This window comes from Pristiophorus japonicus, chromosome 3, assembly GCF_044704955.1.
Source record: "Pristiophorus japonicus isolate sPriJap1 chromosome 3, sPriJap1.hap1, whole genome shotgun sequence".
Classification (NCBI taxonomy): Eukaryota; Metazoa; Chordata; class Chondrichthyes; family Pristiophoridae; genus Pristiophorus; species Pristiophorus japonicus.
The window spans coordinates 212,225,891-212,247,965 of NC_091979.1; the positions used below are offsets into that span (position 1 = coordinate 212,225,891).

A 22,075-nucleotide genomic window follows, 5' to 3' on the forward strand; every position below is an offset into this window, starting at 1 on the left:
TCCATTAGTGCTTTATGTGGTCCAGCCAGATCTAGCGATGAATGGCTAAACCAGCTGTCCGCCATAAATATTCAAGTCTACGTCACTTGGACTTAAGGGAGTGAAAAAGGAGGTTGTACCAAGGGAAATGACCAGGGTGGTAGAGAGTAAATGGTTTCCTGGTAAAGAGGTGAGGGAGTGGATGAGCAGATTGATAGCTATGGAAGTGTTGTGGCAGATGGAGGGCCAAAGGCTAGACAGTTGGGAGTTGGAAAATGCCGCTGAAAGTGCACTAGGTGGTGCACTGGCCGGGCGTACAACAAGCTTCATGTATTTTTCCATGCAGTCAGTTCATTTTTAACTGCATAGCCGCTTGCAAATGAACACCTCTCCATTTCACCCCTGTCTGTTTCTCATTCCCAGTCCAGTTTCTGTCTCTTTAATCTTTGTCTCTGTTATCTTTCTCGGTGACTCTTTTTCTGTACTTTCTGAGTCTCCCTCTCTGTCTGTCATGATCTTTTTGTTTCTTTCTGTTTCATGCTCTTTGTGTCAGCCATGCTGTCTCTGTTTATTTCTCTGTCTCTTTGCCTCCACTTCTTTCTCTAATCTCTCCTCTCTCTGTTGCTTTCTGTCATATTTTCCTTCTCTCCCTCTCTCTCACTCTCTCTCGTCATACTCTTTATTACGCTCTCTCTCTACTACTGTCTCACTATTACATTCTATCTCTGCTATTGTCTATCACATTCTGACTCTGTTATTGTCTAAATCACATTCTGTCTCGACTTGCTCTTTCCCAGGCTGCTCGGGGTGAGTGGAGAAGAGCTTCCTGTCAGCTGGGGCTGTGTTACTGCCACGGTCTGGGTTCATCAAAAGGAGCCCTTTCCCCACAGGACAGCCAACTTTCTAGAGTGCAAAGATCTGGAGGGTGGGCACAGCGGGAAGGAGGCAAAACAACAGGGCTAGCTTGAAAAGGTCTTTCCAATTGGCTGTAAGTGCGGTGCCTAACATTGCAAACTGTGAATGAAGAAAAGCACGGGGCATGAGGCCGTGTAGGAGGGAGAGGGGGAAATGGGAGCCTTACCGTCAGTCGTTCCGGTGAAGATTGCAATCTCCAAAACCCACACAAACCACTTCCTATTACACATCACCACATAAATACTAGGCTCTGCAGTCTTTAGTGCCATTTGAAATAAACGGCGTGCAGGAGCTAAACCGTCAGACTCATGGAGTGCCTACGGAACTTGCTGGTGATTGTCCTTTGGGCACACACAGCTGGGAGGCTGGATGGTAAGAACACCCTTTCTGTCTATTTTTGGCCAAGGACATATTTGAAGCCTTGGATTTCTCCTCAAAAATGTTGATGTGCGTATTTCTCTCGTAAAAACCTTGAAGAGACACCTCCCGGCAATGCATCAGATTAGTGATCTGAGCTAGGGAGGAGAGTGGGGGAAACAATTGGGCCTTCGGGTCAATGGGCTGGAAATTATCAAGGTGCCTACATCAGATTGCTTGCCAGTGGAAATGTGTGTGCATAGACTTTGGATAAAGAGAGGAGTGGGGCCAGTTACGGTGAATCAAAGTCTATGGGGAGAAATTTGGGTTGTTTGCACCTCTCGGGGTCGCTAACAGGACACAGACGAATTTTTGCCCAGGCTTGGCGCTGCTAACAACTCCCACGGCAGCGGTAACTGGTAGTGCCTCGCTCCGCTGTGCTGGCAATGACAATTTCATCACCGTGTGCAGCGACCCATTTTCACCCCGGAATTCCCCCTGAAGTTGCTCCGGACGATACCAATGACAGCTGCAGGGGACGCTGTAGGCCGATTGAGGTGCTACTTAAAGGTGCCACAAACAGCAAGGAGACAAATGGCCAGAAAATCTGTTTTGGGTGTTAGTTGAGGGATAAATATTGGCCAGGCTATGGATCTTGTACATCCACCTGAGAGGGCAGAAGGGGCCTCGAATAAAAACACATGATCCAGAAATATAACATCCAAAACAAAACAATGTGGATCATTTCTGTAGGGTGGATGGTTTCCATTTGTGAGTGAGCCCAGAACAATGGGGCATAAATATAAGATTGCCACTAATAGACCAAATAAAATAATTTAGGAGGAATTTCTTTACACAGAGAGTGGTGGGAATGTGGAACTCGGTGTCCCATGGAGTGACAGAAGCAGAGAGCATTGATACATTTAAGGGGAGGCTTAATGCCTGCAAAAGGGAGAAGGGATTAAAGGGATATGGGGGCAGAGTTGGAAGAGGTTATTGGAGTTAGAGGAGGAGGCTTGTGTGGAGTATAAACACTGGCATAGACCAGTTAGGCCGAATGGCCTGTTCCTGTGCTGTGTAATTTCACAGACTGAGACAGTCAGTGGAGAGAGGCTGAGGCTACAATTATCGAAATTGATCCCACAATGACAGAGGGCAGTAATCATGGTGAGTGTCACAAGACATGTGAGATGTTTCAGATTCCGCTAGTTCAGATACCACACTGAACAAAACTTGTATTATTTTCAATATGAAGTGTATAATGAGAGGAAAATTTGTGATACTATTGCATGGATGTTTGATGTGTCCATATCAAATTCTACTCCCCACTTCAAAGGAGCTGATTAACTCCATTTCAAATGAGACAGGTTTGGAACAGAACCTAAAAAAAAGATTTGCAGTTATACTCGAGATCTCAGGATGCCCCAAAAAGCTTTATAGACAAGCACTTTTTGAAGTGCAGTCACTGTTGTAATGTCTGGTTTTATGTTCAGAATAAATCCATAAGACTGTATTGTAAGCTCAAACTGTTGTGACCTTAGTCTCTTTAATGTGACTCCAGAGTGAGGAAGCAGCTTGCCCAGGGTGTGCAGGTGACGCTTAGGTCTCCCACAGGTGTGCCCCCGGTGGCAAGTCTTACATATTGGTGAAGTTTACATTCATACATAACATAACTCCCCCCCCATAAGTCTTACGTACAAGTTATTTACAAGTTGAGGCGATCTGGCTCTCTGCGTTCCCGGGTTGATCGCCTGAGTTGAAGTCCTGGCATGGGTGAGTTGGTCGGATCATTGCTGCACGGCTGTGCGACTGATCTGATCGGACTGTCAGGTATGGTGGGTTCATCCTTGCGGTTGGCAGCGAGGTCGATGGTGTTAGTGGATCGCTGGGGGCCAGGTCCTTTCACAGTAGTTCCTGGTAATCTGTAGTTCGCAGTTTGGTCTGGTCCAAATGCTTTCTGCGTTTGCCCATTACATGATTTCACAACAAGCACTCCATTTTCATCACAAACACTCCATTCCCCTCTTTGGCTAATACAGTGCTAGCATCCCATTTGGGGCTATGAACATGGTCCACATAATTTATTCTGATGTCGCGTGGAGGAGCCAAGTGATCATGGTACATTCTCTGCTGATAGCATACGGAAGGCTCGGTTCTGAGTGATTCTGTCCGGTAACTGCGTAGCACTCGGGATAGCCGGGTCTGTAGGAGTCTACCGTGACACGTGTGGTGCTTGGCTTTATGATTTGGGCTGCCTACTCCGGACTATTGTCGCTGACCCTAAGGTCTGGCAGGCCAAGGATGACAGATATGGCCTTAAGACTCTCAGTAGTGGCGGGAGGCGTATGGTCCCCATGGATCCTGGGTCATGGTATGGAGGCCCCGAACCACTGACTGTGTGTAGCCTCCCTGCCTTTCTTTGCAATGTTGCAGGGTTGCCCCATAGGGGCCAATCTGATGGCATGAGCATTTTGTCTTTGCGACGGATAAGCTGCAACATCCCGTCTAGCGGTTCGCCGTTAGCAGGCGGTAACGTGGGATCCTGGCTTGTCCAGGTCCTAAACTGGGGAGCCGTTACAGTTGACCCTTCGCTTTCTATCACTTCCATAACAACGAGCAGGTCTGCGGCTGCGCCGTTTCCACCCCGGTGATAGGCAACGGTAGCCAACTGAGGGCATCAGCCTTGTTCTCAGTGCCTGGCCCATGGTGGATCATGTTACAGTGCACAGACAGTGTTAGACATATTCAAAACAACGCATCGATAATGGTGCCTCTGCTCTCCAAAAACTGTGAGATTGGCAGCTTGTCTGACTCGAGCAAATATTGGGACACTCTCTGGTACGTCTCTTTTGTCCCATGAACACAGGCTACTGCTTTGGTTAACTTATTGGATGCATGTACAACCGGTTGGGGCTCGCCCGCTACTTTGGCTTGCTGTACAACACGCCCGACCCCGTGTGATAACACATCACTTGCTACAACTACTTTGTTAGATTCATATACAATTGGTTGGGGTTCGCCTGCTGCTTTGGCTTGTTGTAAGGTACCCCCGACCCCATATGATAATATATTATTAGCCGCGAAAGAGCGCTCACATGGGTTACACAGTGCAAACAACTTATTGCAACTTAGTGGGTTCCAGGCCTTCTCAGCGGCCGCCCCTTTACCTTTGCCCCAAGCCCAGTCGTCTTCCTTGCTGGGCAACACATGCCTCTGTTTCGTTGTGGCGACATCCCGTGGTCTGGACGTTCTCTTGCCCCATGGTCTGGACGCTCTCTCGTCCGGGTCTGTGATGCTGACTGCCACGATCTTCCTCCCCGGGGTTTTTGCTTCTGGTGTCGGGAAGACGCATTCGGTTCATTTCGGCCGGAGTCCCACTCTGCTTGGTCGACCTGGAGATTCTTCCATCATCTCGAAGAGGTCGTCGGCTTTGGGTGGTGGGTACTGCGCCTGTACTGCTGCTTAGTTGAGCTTTACCTCCTTGTGGTCGTGATGAATGGCCTGTGCCTCGGGGATCTGCAAATGGATCTGCACTTCGATGCCTGGTTCAGCTGAAGGTGGGGGCTTGCTCAGCCTTTGAGCAAGGGAGACGTCGTTTTCCAGAGAAGGTACACCGAGGTCTTCCCAGTTCCATCGAATCTTCCCCATCCACCTTCTACCAAGCAGAGTTGGCCTATCACCTGAAACAATCCACAGTGGTAACTCGTGCACTGCTCCCTCATGGTATACTCTTATGTCCGCACTACCGATAACTGGTATAAGTTCCTTGGTGTAGGTGCAAGCTTTGCCTGAATCGGGATCAGCTTGGTTGTTGTGCTGTGTCGTCTCACAGCCTCTTGAATGCCTGCTGGCTCATTATTGATTGACTCGCCTCCATGTCCAATTCCATGGAGACTGGAATGTCGTTGAGTTTAACTTTTAACATTATCGGAGAGCTTTTGGTGGTGAAGGTGTGTATCCAATATACTTCCTCTTCATCCTCACGTAAAGTTGCCTCTCCTGCTCGTTCAGTGTGATCCTTGCTGGATCGGTCGTCCTCTCCTGACTCTGCTACGTGGTGAGTCCGAGATCGTTTGCACATTCGCTGGAGGTGCCCCATTATTCCACAGCCCTTGCACACATAGTGCTGGAATCGACATTGATGGGCTCTATGACTGCCCCTGCAGTGCCAACGTGGAGTTAATGGATACGCATTCACGCCCCACGGCAGACTCTGAGTCACCCTTGGTCTGGCCTCTGCAGTCGTGTAGACCCTGCCATGTACAGTTCTGCCTGATGAAACATAGAAACATAGAAAATAGGTGCAGGAGTAGGCCATTCAGCCCTTCGAGCCTGCACCACCATTCAATAAGATCATGGCTGATCATTCCCTTAGTACCCCTTTCCTGCTTTCCCTCCATACCCCTTGATCCCCTTAGCCGTAAAGGCCATATCTAACTCCCTCTTGAATATATCCAATGAGCTGACATCAACAACTCTCTGCAGCAGGGAATTCCACAGGTTAACAACTCTCTGAGTGAAGAAGTTTCTCCTCATCTCAGTCCTAAATGGCCTACCCCTTATCCTAAGACTATGTGCCCTGGTTCTGGACTTGCCCAACATCGGGAACATTCTTCCCGCATCTAATTGGTCCAGTCCCGTCAGAATCTTATAAGTTTCGATGAGATTCCCCTCTCATCCTTTTAAACTCCAGCGAATAAAGGCCCAGTTGATCCAGTCTCTCCTCATATGACAGTCCAGCCATCCCTGGAATTAGTCTGGTGAACCTTCGCTGCACTCCCTCAATAGCAAGAACATCCTTCCTCAGATTAGGAGACCAAAACTGAACACAATATTCCAGGTGAGGCCTCACTAAGGCCCTGTACAACTGCAGTAAGACCTCCCTGCTCCTATACTCAAATCCGCTAGCTATGAAGGTCAACATACCATTTGTCTTCTTCACCGCCTGTTGTACCTGCATGCCAACCTTCAATGACTGATAAACCATGACACCCAGGTCTCGTTGCACCTCCCCTTTTCCTAATCTGCCGCCATTCAGATAATATTCTGTCTTCGTGTTTTTGCCCCCAAAATAGATAACATCACATTTATCCACGTTCTACTGCATCTGCCATTACCCACTCACCTAACCTGTCCAAGTCACCTTGCAGCCTCTTAGCGTCCCCGTCACAGCTCACACCGCCACCCAGTTTAGTGTCATCTGCAAACTTGGAGATATTACACTCAATCCCTTCATCCAAAGCGTTAATGTATATTGTAAAGAGCTGGGGTCCAAGCACTGAACCCTGTGGCACTGCACTATTCACTGCCTGCCATTCTGAAAAGGAGCCGTTTATCCCGACTCTCAGCTTCCTGTCTGCCAACCAGTTCTCTATCCATGTCAGTACATTACCCCCAATACCATGCGCTTTGACTTTGCACGCCAATCTCTTGTGCGGGACCTTGTCAAAGGCCTTTTGAAAGTCCAAATACACCACACCCACTGGTTCTCCCTTGTCCACTCTGCTAGTTACATCCTCAAAAAATTCCAGAAGATTTGTCAAGCATGATTTCCCTTTCATAAATCCATGCTAACTTGGACCGATCCTGTCACTGCTTTCCAAATGCACTGCTATTTCATCCTTAATATCTGATTCCAACATTTTCCCCACTACTGATGTCAGGCTAACTGGTCTAAAATTACCCATTTTCTCTCTCCCTCCTTTTTTAAAAAGTGGTGTTGCATTAGCTACCCTCCAGTCCATAGGAACTGATCCAGAGTTGATAGACTGTTAGAAAATGATCACCAATGCATCCACTATTTCTAGGACCACTTCCTTAAGTACTCTGGGATACAGAGTATCAGGCCCCGAGGATTTATCAGCCTTCAATCCTATCAATTTCCCCAACACAATTTCCCGCCTAATAAGGATATCCTTCAGTTCCTCCTTCTCACTAGACCCACTGTCCCCTAGTACATTCGGAAGGTTATTTGTGTCTTCCTGCGTGAAGACAGAACCGGAGTGTTTGTTCAATTGGTCTGCAATTTTCATTGTTCCCCATTATAAATTCACCTGAATCCGACTGCAAGGGACCTGCATTTGTCTTCACTAATCTTTTTCTCTTCACATATTTATAGAAGCTATTGCAGTCAGTTTTTATGTTCCCTGCAAGTTTCCTCTCGTACTCTATTTTCCCCCTCTTAATTAAACCCTTAGTCATCCTCTGTTGAATTCTAAATTTCCCTCAGTCCTCAGGTTTGTTACTTTTTCTAACCAATTTATATGCCTCTTCCTTGATTTTAACACTATCCTTAGTTTCCCTTGTTAGCCACGGTTGAGCCATCTTCCCCGTTTTATTTTTACTCCAGACAGGGATGTCCAATTGCTGAAGTTCATCCATATGATCTTTAAATGTTTGCCATTGCTTATCCACCGTCAACCCTTTAAGGATCCTTTGCCAGTCTATTCTAGCCAATTCATACCTCATATCGTCGAAGTTACATTTCCTTAAGTTTAGGACCTTAGTTTCCGAATTAACTGTGTCACTCTCCATCTTAATAAAGAATTCTATCATATTATGGTCACTCTTCCCCAAGGGGCCTCGCACAACAAGATTGCTAATTAGTCCCTTCTCATTACACATCACCCAGTCGAGGATGGCCAGCTCTCTAGTTGGTTCCTCGACATATTGGTCTAGAAAGCCATCCCAAATACACTCCAGGAAATCCTCCTCCACCGCATTACTACCAGTTTGGTTAGCCCAATCTATATGTAGATTAAAGTCGCTCATGATAACTGCTGTACCTTTATTGCACACATCCCTTATTTCTTGTTTGATGCTATCCCCAACCTCACTACTACTGTTTGGTGGTCTGTACACAACTCCCACCAGCGTTTTCTGCCCTTTGGTATTCCGCAGCTCCACCCATACCGATTCCACATCATCCAGGCTAATGTCCCTCCTTACTATTGCATTAATTTCATCTTTAACCAGCAACGCCACTCCGCCTCCTTTTCCTCTCTGCCTATCCTTCCTAAATGTTGAATACCCCTGAATGTTGAGTTCCCAGCCTTGGTCACCCTGGAGCCATGTCTCTGTGATGCCAATTACATCATACCCATTAACTGCTGTTTGCGCAGTTAATTTGTCCACCTTATTCCGAATACTCCACGCATTGAGGCACAGAGCCTTCAGGCTTGTCTTTTTAACACACTTTGCCCCTTTATAATTTTGCTGTAATGTGGCCCTTTTTGTTTTTTGTCTTGGGTTTCTCTGCCCTCCAGCTTTACTATTCTCCTTTCTATCTTTTGCTTCTGCCTCCATTTTGTTTCCCTCTGTCTCCCTGCATAGGTTCCCATCCTCCTGCCATGTTAGTTTAACCCCTCCCCAACAGCACTAGCAAACACTCCCCCTAGGACATTGGTTCCAGTCCTGCCGAGGTGCAGACCGTCCGGTTTGTACTGGTCCCACTTCCCCTAGAACCGGTTCCAATGTCCCAGGAATTTGAATCCTTCCCTTTTGCACCACTCCTCATCTGAGCTATCCTGCGATTCCTACTCTGACTAGCACGTGGCACGTAGCAATTCTGAGATTACTACTTTGAGGTCCTACTTTTTAATTTAGCACCTAGCTCCCTAAATTCGTCTCGTAGGACCTCATCCCATTTTTTACCTATATCGTTGGTACCTATGTGCACTATGAAAGCATTATTTTATGCACAGTACTTGCTGGTGAGCTTCAATTCTATGAAGACATCTGTTTCGTGTTGTCGCTCGTGGATATGAAAGACTCGGCTATCGTGGTGGCTTTGCTCAGATCTAGGGATTCGACAGAGAGCAGTTTGCGAAGAATGACCTCATGGCCGATTCCAAGCATGAAAAGTCCCGCAACATTTCCCCCAAAGATCCGGCAAATTCGCACTGTCCTGCAAGGCATCTTAGGTCGGCGACAAAGCTTGCCACGTTCTGGCTCTCGGAGCGTTAGTGCGTATTAAAGCGATACCTGGCTATTAAGATGCTCTCCTTCGGCTTGCGGTGTTCCCGAACCATCGTGCACAGCACTGTGTAAGTCTTGTCCATTGGTTTGTCCGGTGCAGCAGATTTTTGAGGAGGCCATATATCGAAGATCCACATACGGTGAGGAGAATCAACCTGCGCTTGTCCAGTTCGTTGGCCACGAAGTACTGGTCGAGATGTTCAACGAAGGCTTCCCAATCATCACCCTCAACAAATCTCTCAAGAATACCAACGGCAGCCATTGCCGAATGAAATTTCATGGTCCGTTACACGTCGCCAATTGTTATGTTCAGAATAAATCCACAAGACTGTATTGTAAGCTCAAACTGTTGTGACTTTGGTCTCTTTAATGTGACTCCAGAGTGAGGAAGCAGCATGGTAGATTACCTTATATACCTGCTTGCCCAGGGTGCACAGGTGACCCTTAGGACTCCTACAGGTGTGCCCCCTGGTGGCAAGTCTTACATATTGATGAGGTTTACATACATACTTAACATTGGTTAATGCAGCAGCTCCCTGAATTGAGGAGGATGGCTGGGGAAATATGCTTCTGCCCAGCTTTACAACAGAAAATTGATAAGTTACTGTCTTCTGTGGAACTGTACACGCCTGGGGGCGGAGGAAAAAAAACCCAAGATGAAATATCACAACCTGTAAAATTATTGCTGTCTTGTTTCCCTATTGAAATGATAAACAACATTATCTGAAATGATGATGACTTTCCATCGGCTTTTGTTTTTGCTGACTTAGTTCCGCTGACCTCGCACCTCATGCACCATCAGAGAATTTCAGAAACACCTTGAGTTTGGAAGCCACTTTATGTCTGTCTGTATGAGATAAACCACGATGAAAGACTTCACCATTGGGGGTCCTCCACACACTGAGTCAGCACCAATTCTTCTTCATTACACATCTTCTGCTACTGTTTGTCAAATCTGTTAGAGTTTTTTGAAGATGTAACAAGTAGGATGGATAAGGGGGAACCAGTGGATGTGGTGTATTTGGATTTTCAAAAACATTCGAGGAGGTGCCACACAAGAAGTTTTTACTCAAAATTAGGACTCATGAGATTGGGGGTAATATATTGGCATGGATTGAGGACAGAAAATAGAGTAGGAATAAACGGGACTTTTTCAGGTTGGTAGGCTGTATCTAGCAGGATAGTGCTTGGGCCTCAGCTATTTACATTCTATATTAATGACTTAGATGAAGGGACTGAGTGTAACGTATCCAAGTTTGCTGATGATAGGAAGTTAGGTGGTAAAGTAAGCTGTGAGGAGGATGCAAAGAGGCTGCAAAGAGATATAGACAGGTTGACTGAGTGGCCAAGAACATGCAAATGGAGTACAATATGAGGAAGTGTGAAGTTATTTACTTTGGTAGAAAAAACAAAGAAGCAGAATATTTTTTGAATGTCAAGAGACTGGGAAATGTTTGCATTCTGAGGGACCAAGGTGTCCTTGTACATGAATCACAGAAAGTTAACATGCAGGTACAGGAAGCAATTAGGAGTGCAAATGATATGTTGGCTTTTGTAACAAAGGGATTAGAGTTGTAAGAGTAAAGAAGTCTCACTGCAATTAAACAGGCTATTTGTGAGACCACACCTGGACTACTGTGTACAGTTCTGGTCTCCTTACCTAAGGAAAGACATATTGGCTTAGAAGAGTGCAACAAAGGTTCACGAGACTGGTTCCTGGGATGAGGGATTGCCCTATGAGGACAGATTGAGTAGAATAGGTCTATATTCCCGAGCGTTTAGAAGAGTGAGTGGTGATCTAATTGAAATATATAAAATTTCCCTAAACAAGTGCTCTACTCGGAACTCCTACACGGCAGGCGAGCACCAGGTGGGCAGAGGAAACGCATCAAGGACACCCTCAAAACCTCCTTGATAAAGTGTAACATCCCCACCTGCACCTGGGAATCCCTGGCCCAAGACCGCCCAAAGTGAAGGAAGAGAATCCGGGAGGGCGCTGAGCACCTCGAATGTTGTCGCCGAGAGCCTGCAGAAACCAAGTGCAGGTAGCGGAAGGAGCGTACAGCAAACCAGGCTCCCCACCCACCCTTTCCTTCAACCCACTACCTGCCCCACCTGTGACAGAGACTGTAATTGGACTGTACAGTCACCTGAGAACTCACTTTTAGAGTGGAAGCAAGTCTTCCTCAATTCCGAGAGGCTGCCTATGAAGATGATGATAAAATTCTTAAGGGACTTGACAGGATTAATGCGAGAAGGTGTTTCCCCTGGCTGGGGAATCTAGAACACGGAGTTACAGTCTCAAAATAATGGGTTGGCCATTTAGGACTGAGATGAGGAGAAATTTCTTCACTCAAAGGGTTGTGAATCTTTGGAATTCTCGACACCAGAGAGATGTTGAGTTGAGTATATTCAAGACAGGGGTCAATAAACTTTTGGGAATGAAGGGAATTAAGGGATGTGGGGATAGTATGGGAAGGTGGAGTTGAGGTAGAAGATCAGCCATGATCTTGTTGAATGGCACCTCAGGCTTGAAGGGCCAAATACCTTACTTCTGCTCCTGTTTCTTTTGTTAAACCAAGGCCCCATCTGCTGTCTCGGGTAGATGTAAAAGATGCCACTGAAATAGTTAAAAGGAGACTTCTCCTAACCATCACCAAAAAGCAGAATGCCTGGTCATTTATCTCCTTGCTGTTTGTGGGACCTTGGTGTATGCAAAATGGCTGGTGCGTTTTCCTACATTACAACGATGATTACAGTTCAAAAGCACTTCACTGTCTCTCTTTTTCTCTGTTTCTTTCTCTCACTCTATCAGGTTTTGGTATTGGCCTGTTTCTCTCTCCTTAGTTCAGGGGGCATAGCGCAGTACTGTATGAAACCACATGCCTTTGTTTAATATGACACTTTCACTGCGGTGGTAATTGCTTAAACTGCATTTATAAAATGATGAACCACATTTGTGGTTAAAATTCAAAGTTGCCATGATCGTCTACCATTGGGAGACTGACATTTCTAACAGACACAGACCCCACTTCTGCCATGTCCTGGTCCCAGTGTGCTGGCAAGCCTTGCCCCAAGCCCGCATGTTCTGATTGTGCTGTGACTCTGTCCCCTCCAGTCTAGGACTTCCGGACCCCTGGCTGCCGACATGCCAGGGCCCCTGCTCCACCGCTGGAGAGTGGGAGATCAGGACTCCTGGCCCTTTGCAAAACAGTGCTGGGGACGGGGTCATTAGTATATTTTGGTGGGTGCATTAGTGGCAGTTGGCCTGCTATGTTGGCACCAGGGGCTCCACCACAGGCACCTGGAGGGTGTGCCCGGACCAAAGAAAAGTGCCTGAAAGCTCCAATGAGAGCTGAGGGGACTGATCACCTTACTGCTGCTTTTCCTGGTTCCTCAGCAGGACTCACTCCAGATCTCAGCCGGAAAAAGTTCTGCTGATGCCTTTAAGGGCAGTGGTATCCCAGGTGTTCCTCCCAGTGCACCCGCTTAATGTGGGGAGAGGGGTGGCGGAGTTATAGGCAGAAAACATTCCCCATGGCACCCCCATTTGAAAATTTGGAGAAATCCTTGTGGAGCCTGGCTCTGACCCATTTTCCAGGCCCTTGACTGGAGATCTAGCACAGATGCGACTTTGACTGGGCTGGTATTTTAGGTGCCAAGAGCTGGAACTACGACCACGCCGGTGTTAACCCAGACGGAGCGATAAATTTTGCACCTGCAAATGGTTTTTGTCTACCGTCACAGAATTCATGAGCTGGGCCCAGAGTTTGGAGCTGAGCGCTAAGAGAGGCATTGCACACCTCTTTTAAGGTGCTAGGTCGGCTGAGCAAATGAAAATCCCGAGCTAAACAGCTAGCCTCGCAGCGCACTAAGAGAGGTTTCTGTGGAAAAAAATGTTTTTGAAAAAAAACACCAAAAACATTCCCAATTCATTACTGATGCCACAACTGCATAAATCGCAAAAATAAAAAAATAAATAACAATCGCACTTACCTCAGGCCCACATTGTGTCAGTCACTGCGGCCACTACAGCTTGGAACACTAGCTTTTACAGGCGTTCCCACCAGGGTGAGCTACGCGGCGCTATGAATCGTGCGAGTTTCAAATTTCGAGCCGGTGTCGCAACCAGGGACATTGCACACCAGCTCGCCTCTCCCGGGCAGTACTGCTCCACGCCCTCTCAAAACTGGCACTGAATGTCCTGGCGGGGCGCTGGAAGCTGGCAGCCTGCCCGGAAATGCTTTCCACCGCCATTGCCGGCCCTCGGGGCACTAACTGAGGTAGCAAAAGAGCAAAAATTCCGCCCCTAGTATTTAGCGGTAGTGGGTTGGTGGAGGTGGGGGAGTGGAGCTTTGCTGTGGTTCTGCATTTTGATTGCACTGGGAGAATGATCCTGTAATTAGGCAGCACTGGGTGTGGGGCTGCAGTGGTGTTGTGGGGGCGGGGGGGTTCCTTAGATTTGACGTCACTGTGGAAAGAGAAGCTGGTGTTACATTTTTAAAAAGAACTCAAACTACACTTTGAGGTAGATTTTCAACTTGCGGCCCACGTCGGAAACTGGCGTTGTGAATTGGCCACTCGTTCTAGCAAACATCTGATTCTGATTTATTATATGACAAATTGAACAGGTGTGATTGATTATAATTATTATATAACACATTGAGCAAGAGTGATTGATTATAATTATTATATCACAAATTGAACAGCAGTGATTGATTATAATTATTATATAACACTTTGAACACGTGTGATTGATTATAATTATAATATCACAAATTGAACAGGTGTGATTGATTATAATGGTTATCACAAATTAAACAGGTGTGATTGATTATAATTATTATGTAACACATTGAACATGAGTGATTGATTATAATGGTTATCACAAATTGAACAGGTGTGATTGATTATAATTATTATATAACAAATTGAACAGGTGTGATTGATTATAATGGTTATCACAAATTATACAGGTGTGATTGATTATAATTATTATATAGCACATTGAACAGGAGTGATTGATTATAATTATTATGTAACACATTGAACAGGAGTGATTGATTATAATGGTTATCACAAATTGAACAGGTGTGATTGATTATAATGGTTATCACAAATTGAACAGGAGTGATTGATTAGAATGGTTATCATAAATTGAACAGGTGTGATTGATTATAATTATTATACCACAAATTGAACATGAGTGATTGATTATAATGGTTATCACAAATTGAACACGAGTGATTGATTATAATGGTTATCACAAATTGAACAGGTGTGATTGATTATAATGGTTATCACAAATTGAACAGGTGTGATTGATTATAATTATTATGTAACACATTGAAACATAGAAACATAGAAACATAGAAAATAGGTGCAGGAGCAGGCCATTCAGCCCTTCTAGCCTGCACCGCCATTCAATGAGTTCATGGCTGAACATGAAACTTCAGTACCCACTTCCTGCTTTCACGCCATACCCCTTGATCCTCCGAGTAGTAAGGACTTCATCTAACTCCCTTTTGAATATATTTAGTGAATTGGCCTCAACTACTTCCTGTGGTAGAGAATTCCACAGGTTCACCACTCTCTGGGTGAAGAAGTTTCTCCTTATCTCGGTCCTAAATGGCTTACCCCTTATCCTTAGACTGTGACCCCTGGTTCTGGACTTCCCCAACATTGGGAACATTCTTCCTACATCCAATCTGTCCAAACCCGTCAGAATTTTAAACGCTTCTATGAGGTCCCCTCTCACTCTTCTGAACTCCAGTGAATACAAGCCCAGTTGATCCAGTCTTTCTTGATAGGTCAGTCCCACCATCCCGGGAATCAGTCTGGTGAATCTTCGCTGCACTCCCTCAATAGCAAGAATGTCCTTCCTCAAGTTAGGAGACCAAAACTGTACACAATACTCCAGGTGTGGCCTCACCAAGGCCCTGTACAACTGTAGCAACACCTCCCTGCCCCTGTACTCAAATCCCCTCGCTATGAAGGCCAACATGCCATTTGCTTTCTTAACCGCCTGCTGTACCTGCATGCCAACCTTCAATGACTGATGTACCATGACACCCAGGTCTCATTGCACCTTCCCTTTTCCTAATCTGTCACCATTCAGATAATAGTCTGTCTCTCTGTTTTTACCACCAAAGTGGATAACCTCACATTTATCCACATTATACTTCATCTGCCACGCATTTGCCCACTCACCTAACCTATCCAAGTCACTCTGTAGCCTCATAGCATCCTCTCGCAGCTCACACTGCCACCCAACTTAGTGTCATCCGCAAATTTGGAGATACTACATTTAATCCCCTCGTCTAAATCATTAATGTACAATGTAAACAGCTGGGGCCCCAGCACAGAACCCTGCGGTACCCCACTAGTCACTGCCTGCCATTCCGAAAAGTACCCATTTACTCCTACTCTTTGCTTCCTGTCTGACAACCAGTTCTCAATCCACGTCAGCACACTGCCCCCAATCCCATGTGCTTTAACTTTGCACATTAATCTCCTGTGTGGGACCTTGTCGAAAGCCTTCTGAAAGTCCAAATATACCACATCAACTGGTACTCCTTTGTCCACTTTATTGGAAACATCCTCAAAAAATTCCAGAAGATTTGTCAAGCATGATCTCCCTTTCACAAATCCATACTGACTTGGACCTATCATGTCACCATTTTCCAAATGCGCTGCTATGACATCCTTAATAATTGATTCCATCATTTTACCCACTACTGAGGTCAGGCTGACCGGTCTATAATTCCCTGCTTTCTCTCTCCCTCCTTTTTTAAAAAGTGGGGTTACATTGGCTACCCTCCACTCGATAGGAACTGATCCAGAGTCAATGGAATGTTGGAAAATGACTGTCAATGCATCCGCTATTTCCAAGGCCACCTCCTTAAGTACTCTGGGATGCAGTCCATCAGGCCCTGGGGATTTATCGGCCTTCAATCCCATCAATTTCCCCAACACAATTTCCCGACTAATAAAGATTTCCCTCAGTTCCTCCTCCTTAATACACCCTCTGACTTTTGTATCCGGAAGGTTGTTTGTGTCCTCCTTAGTGAATACTGAACCAAAGTACTTGTTCAATTGGTCTGCCATTTCTTTGTTCCCCGTTATGACTTCCCCTGATTCTGACTGCAGGGGACCTACGTTTGTCTTTACTAACCTTTTTCTCTTTACATACCAATAGAAACTTTTGCAATCCGCCTTAATGTTCCCTGCAAGCTTCTTCTCGTACTCCATTTTCCCTGCCCTAATCAAACCCTTTGTCCTCCTCTGCTGAGTTCTAAATTTCTCCCAGTCCCCAGGTTCGCTGCTATTTCTGGCCAATTTGTATGCCATTTCCTTGGCTTTAATACTATCCCTGATTTCCTTAGATAGCCACGGTTGAGCCACCTTCCCTTTTTTATTTTTACGCCAGACAGGAATGTACAATTGTTGTAATTCATCCATGCGGTCTCTAAATGTCTGCCATTGCCCATCCACAGTCAACCCCTTAAGTATCATTAGCCAATCTATCTTAGCCAATTCATGCCTCATACCTTCAAAGTTACCCTTCTTTAAGTTCTGGACCATGGTCTCTGAATTAACTGTTTCATTCTCCATCCTAATGCAGAATTCCACCATATTATGGTCACTCTTCCCCAAGGGGCCTCGCACAATGAGATTGCTAATTAATCCTCTCTCATTACACAACACCCAGTCTAAGATGGCCTCCCCCCTAGTTGGTTCCTCGACATATTGATCTAGAAAACCATCCCTTATGCATTCCAGGAAATCCTCCTCCACCATATTGCTTCCAGTTTGGCTAGCCCAATCTATGTGCATATTAAAGTCACCCATTATAACTGCTGCACCTTTATTGCATGCACTCCTAATTTCCTGTTTGATGCCCTCCCCAACATCACTACTACTGTTTGGAGGTCTGTACACAACTCCCACTAACGATTTTTGCCCTTTAGTGTTCTGCAGCTCTACCCATATAGATTCCACATCATCCAAGCTAATGTCTTTCCTAACTATTGCATTAATCTCCTCTTTAACCAGCAATGCTACCCCACCTCCTTTTCCTTTTATTCTATCCTTCCTGAATGTTGAATACCCCTGGATGTTGAGTTCCCAGCCCTGATCATCCTGGAGCCACGTCTCCGTAATCCCAATCACATCATATTTGTTAACATCTATTTGCACAGTTAATTCATCCACCTTATTGCGGATACTCCTTGCATTAAGACACAAAGCCTTCAGGCTTGCTTTTTTAACACGAGTGATTGATTATAATGGTTATCACAAATTGAACACGAGTGATTGATTATAATGGTTATCACAAATTGAATAGGTGTGATTGATTATAATTATTAGTGACCAGGTGTGATTGATTATAATTATTATATCACAAATTGAACAGCAGTGATTGATTATAAATATTATATAACAAATTGAACAGGTGTGATTGATTATAATTATTATATAACACATTGTACAGGTGTGAATGACTACAATTAATAACATAACAAATTGAACAGGTGTGATTGATTATAATTATTATATAATAAATTTAACATGAGTGGTTAATTATAATTATTATATAACAAATTGAACAGCTGTGATTGATTATGATAATTATATAACAAATTGAACAGGAGTGATTGATTATAATTTTTATATAACAAATTGAACAGCTGTGATTGATTATAGTTATTATGTAACAAATTGAACATGAGTGATTAATTGTGATAATTATATCACAAATTGAACAGTGTGATTGATTATAATTATTATATAACAAATTGAACAGGAGTGATTGATTATACTGGTTATCATAAATTGAACAGGTGTGATTGATTATAATTATTATATAACACACTGAACAGGAGTGATTGATTATAATGGTTATCACAAATTGAACACGAGTGATTGATTATAATGGTTATCACAAATTGAACACGAGTGATTGATTATAATGGTTATCACAAATTGAACAGGTGTGATTGATTATAATTATTATATAACACACTGAACAGGAGTGATTGATTATAATGGTTATCACAAATTGAACACGAGTGATTGATTATAATTATTATGTAACACATTGAACATGAGTGATTGATTATAATGGTTATCACAAATTGAACAGGTGTGATTGACTATAATGGTTATCACAAATTGAACAGGTGTGATTGATTATAATTATGATATAACAAATTGAACAGGAGTGATAGATTATAATTATTATATCACAAATTGAACAGGTGTGATTGGTTATAATGGTTGTCACAAATTGAACAGGTGTGATTGATTATAATTATTATATCACAAATTGAACACGAGTGATAGATTATAATTATTATATCACAAATTGAACACGAGTGATTGATTATAATGGTTGTCACAAATTGAACAGGTGTGATTGATTATAATTATTATATCACAAATTGAACAGGTGTGATTCATTATAATGGTTATCACAAATTGAATAGGTGTGATTGATTATAATTATTATATCACAAATTGAACGGGTGTGATTGATTATAATGATTATCACAAATTGAACAGGTGTGATTGATTATAATGGTTATCACAAATTGAACAGCAGTGATTGATTATAAATATTATATAACAAATTGACCAGGTGTGATTGATTATAATTATTATATAATAAATTTAACATGAGTGGTTGATTATAATTATTATATAACAAATTGAACAGGTGTGATTGATTATAATTATTATATAACAAATTGAACAGCTCTGATTGATTATAGTTATTAGGTAACAAATTGAACAGGAGTGATTGATTATGATAATTATATCACAAATTGAACAGCTGTGATTGATTAGAATTATTATATAACAAATTGAACAGGTGTGATTGATTATAATTATTATATCACAAATTGAACAGGCGTGATTGATTATAATGGTTGTCACAAATTGAACAGGTGTGATTGATTATAATTATGATATAACAAATTAAACAGGAGTGATAGATTATAATTATTATATCACAAATTGAACACGAGTGATTGATTATAATGGTTGTCACAAATTGAACAGGTGTGATTGATTATAATTATTATATCACAAATTGAACAGGTGTGATTCATTATAATGGTTATCACAAATTGAATAGGTGTGATTGATTATATTTATTATATCACAAATTGAACGGGTGTGATTGATTATAATGATTATCACAAATTGAACAGGTGTGATTGATTATAATGGTTATCACAAATTGAACAGAAGTGATTGATTATAAATATGATATAACAAATTGAACAGGTGTGATTGATTATAATTATTATATAATGAATTTAACATGAGTGGTTGATTATAATTATTATATAACAAATTGAACAGGTGTGATTGATTATAATTATTATATAACAAATTGAACAGCTCTGATTGATTATAGTTATTAGGTAACAAATTGAACAGGAGTGATTGATTATGATAATTATATGACAAATTGAACAGCTGTGATTGATTATAATTATTATATAACAAATTGAACAGGTGTGATTGATTATAATTATTATATCACAAATTGAACAGGTGTGGTTGATTATAATTATTATATCACAAATTGAACAGGTGTGATTGATTATAATTATTATATAACAAATTGAACAAGTGTGATTGATGATAATTATTATATCACTAATTGAACAGGTGTGATTGATTATAATTATTATATCACAAATTGAACAGGTGTGATTGATTATAATGGTTATCACAAGTTGAACAGGTGTGATTGATTATAATTACTATATCACTAATTGAACAGGTGTGATTGATTATAATTATTATATAACAAATTGAACAGGTGTGATTGATTATAATTATTATATAACAAATTGAACAGGTGTGATTGATTATAATTATTATATCACAAATTGAACAAGTGTGATTGATAATAATTATTATATCACTAATTGAACAGGTGTGATTGATTATAATTATTATATCACAAATTGAACAGGTGTGATTCATTATAATGATAATCACAAATTGAATAGGTGTGATTGATTATAATTATTATATCAGAAACTGAACAGGTGTGGTTGATTATAATTGTTATATCACAAATTGAACAGGTCTGATTGATTATAATGGTTATCACAAATTGAACAGGTGTGATTGATTACAATGGTTATCACAAATTGACCAGGTGTGATTGATTATAATTATTATATCAGAAACTGAACAGGTGTGGTTGATTATAATTGTTATATCACAAATTGAACAGGTATGATTGATTATAAATATTATATAACATATTGAACAGGTGTGATTGCTTATAATTATTATATAACACATTGTACAGGTGTGATTGACTACAATTAATACATAACAAATTGAACAAGTGTGATTGATTATAATCATTATATAATAAATTCAACATGAGTGGTTGAGTATAATTATTATATAACAAATTGAACAGGTGTGATTGATTATAATTATTATATAACAAATTGAACAGCTGTGATTGATTATAATTATTATATAACAAATTGAACAGGAGTGATTGATTATGATAATTATATAACAAATTGAACAGGTGTGATTGATTATAATTATTATATCATAAATTGAACAGGTGTGATTGATTAAAATGGTTATCACAAATTTAACAGGAGTGATTGATTATAATTATTATATCACAAATTGAACAGAAGTGATTGACTATAATTATTATATAACAAATTGATCAGGTGTGATTGATTATAATTATTATATCACAAATTGAACAGGAGTGATTGATTATAATTATTATATCACAAATTGAACAGAAGTGATTGACTATAATTATTATATAACAAATTGATCAGGTGTGATTGATTATAATTATTATATCACAAATTGAACAGGTGTGATTGATTATAATTATTATATCACAAATTGAACAGGTGTGATTGATTATAATTGTTATATCACAAATTGAACAGTTGTGATTGATTATAATTGTTATATAACAAATTGAACAGGTGTGATTAATTATAATTGTTATATCACAAATTGAACAGATGTGATTGATTATAATTATTATATAACAAATTCAACAGGTGTGTTTGATTATAATTGGAATAACACATTAAACAGGTGTGTTTGATTTTCTGATTTCTCTTTCCTTGTAGCAGTACTAACAGTTTCCCAGCCCTTGTTGCTGGAGGTTGAAAGCACTGGTGAGGCCACCTTAGTATGTGAACACAACTGCGGTGACGATGCAGAATTAAAGTTAACAATTCTTAAAGGCTGGAATAAAATCGTGATTTGTAATGGGACAACAAAGTCATCCAATAGCTCTGTCAACTCAACACGTCTCCTTCATTGCCGGATTAAACGGAGACCAAATAAACTCTCCGTCACTATATGTGGACTGAACTCTTCATTAATTGACAGCTATTTCTGCAAGATTCAGAAAATGTACCCACCACCCTATGAAGAAAAACAGGGGAACGGGACAACCATCTATACTAGAAACGAGAAAAATGTCAAATGTGAGGGCAGTTTTGCATTGATACAGTTTTTTGGGTTAATTTGTGTGCTCATCAACGTAAGGCACGTTTGCACTAGGGAATGGAAGACTGTCAATTTCAGGCACCATGTGTAAAAATCAAACACTCCCAGTGCAGGTACAGCATGGGTTAGATACAGAGTAAAGCTCTCTCTACACTGTCCCATCAGACACTCCCAGGACAGGTACAGCACAGTTTAGATAGAGAGTAAATCTCCCTCTTCAATATCCCAGCAAACATTCTCAAAGCAGTTACAGCACAGTTTAGATCGAGAGTAAATAAAACTCCCTCTAAATCACCACATCAAACACTCCCAG

The 22,075-nt window shown here is 42.0% G+C and overlaps 1 protein-coding gene across 1 annotated transcript in view; it reads left to right on the top strand.

Moving 5' to 3' along the window:
• Positions 1-1,176: 1,176 nt before the first annotated feature.
• Positions 1,177-22,075, top strand: part of cd28 (CD28 molecule) — a 29,374-nt gene continuing 8,475 nt past the window's right edge. The window contains exons 1-2 of the mRNA XM_070874914.1: positions 1,177-1,266; positions 21,378-21,740. Of these exons, the coding sequence (XP_070731015.1) occupies positions 1,203-1,266; positions 21,378-21,740 (427 nt within the window). The 5' untranslated portion in view covers positions 1,177-1,202. The remainder of the gene's footprint in view (positions 1,267-21,377; positions 21,741-22,075) is intronic.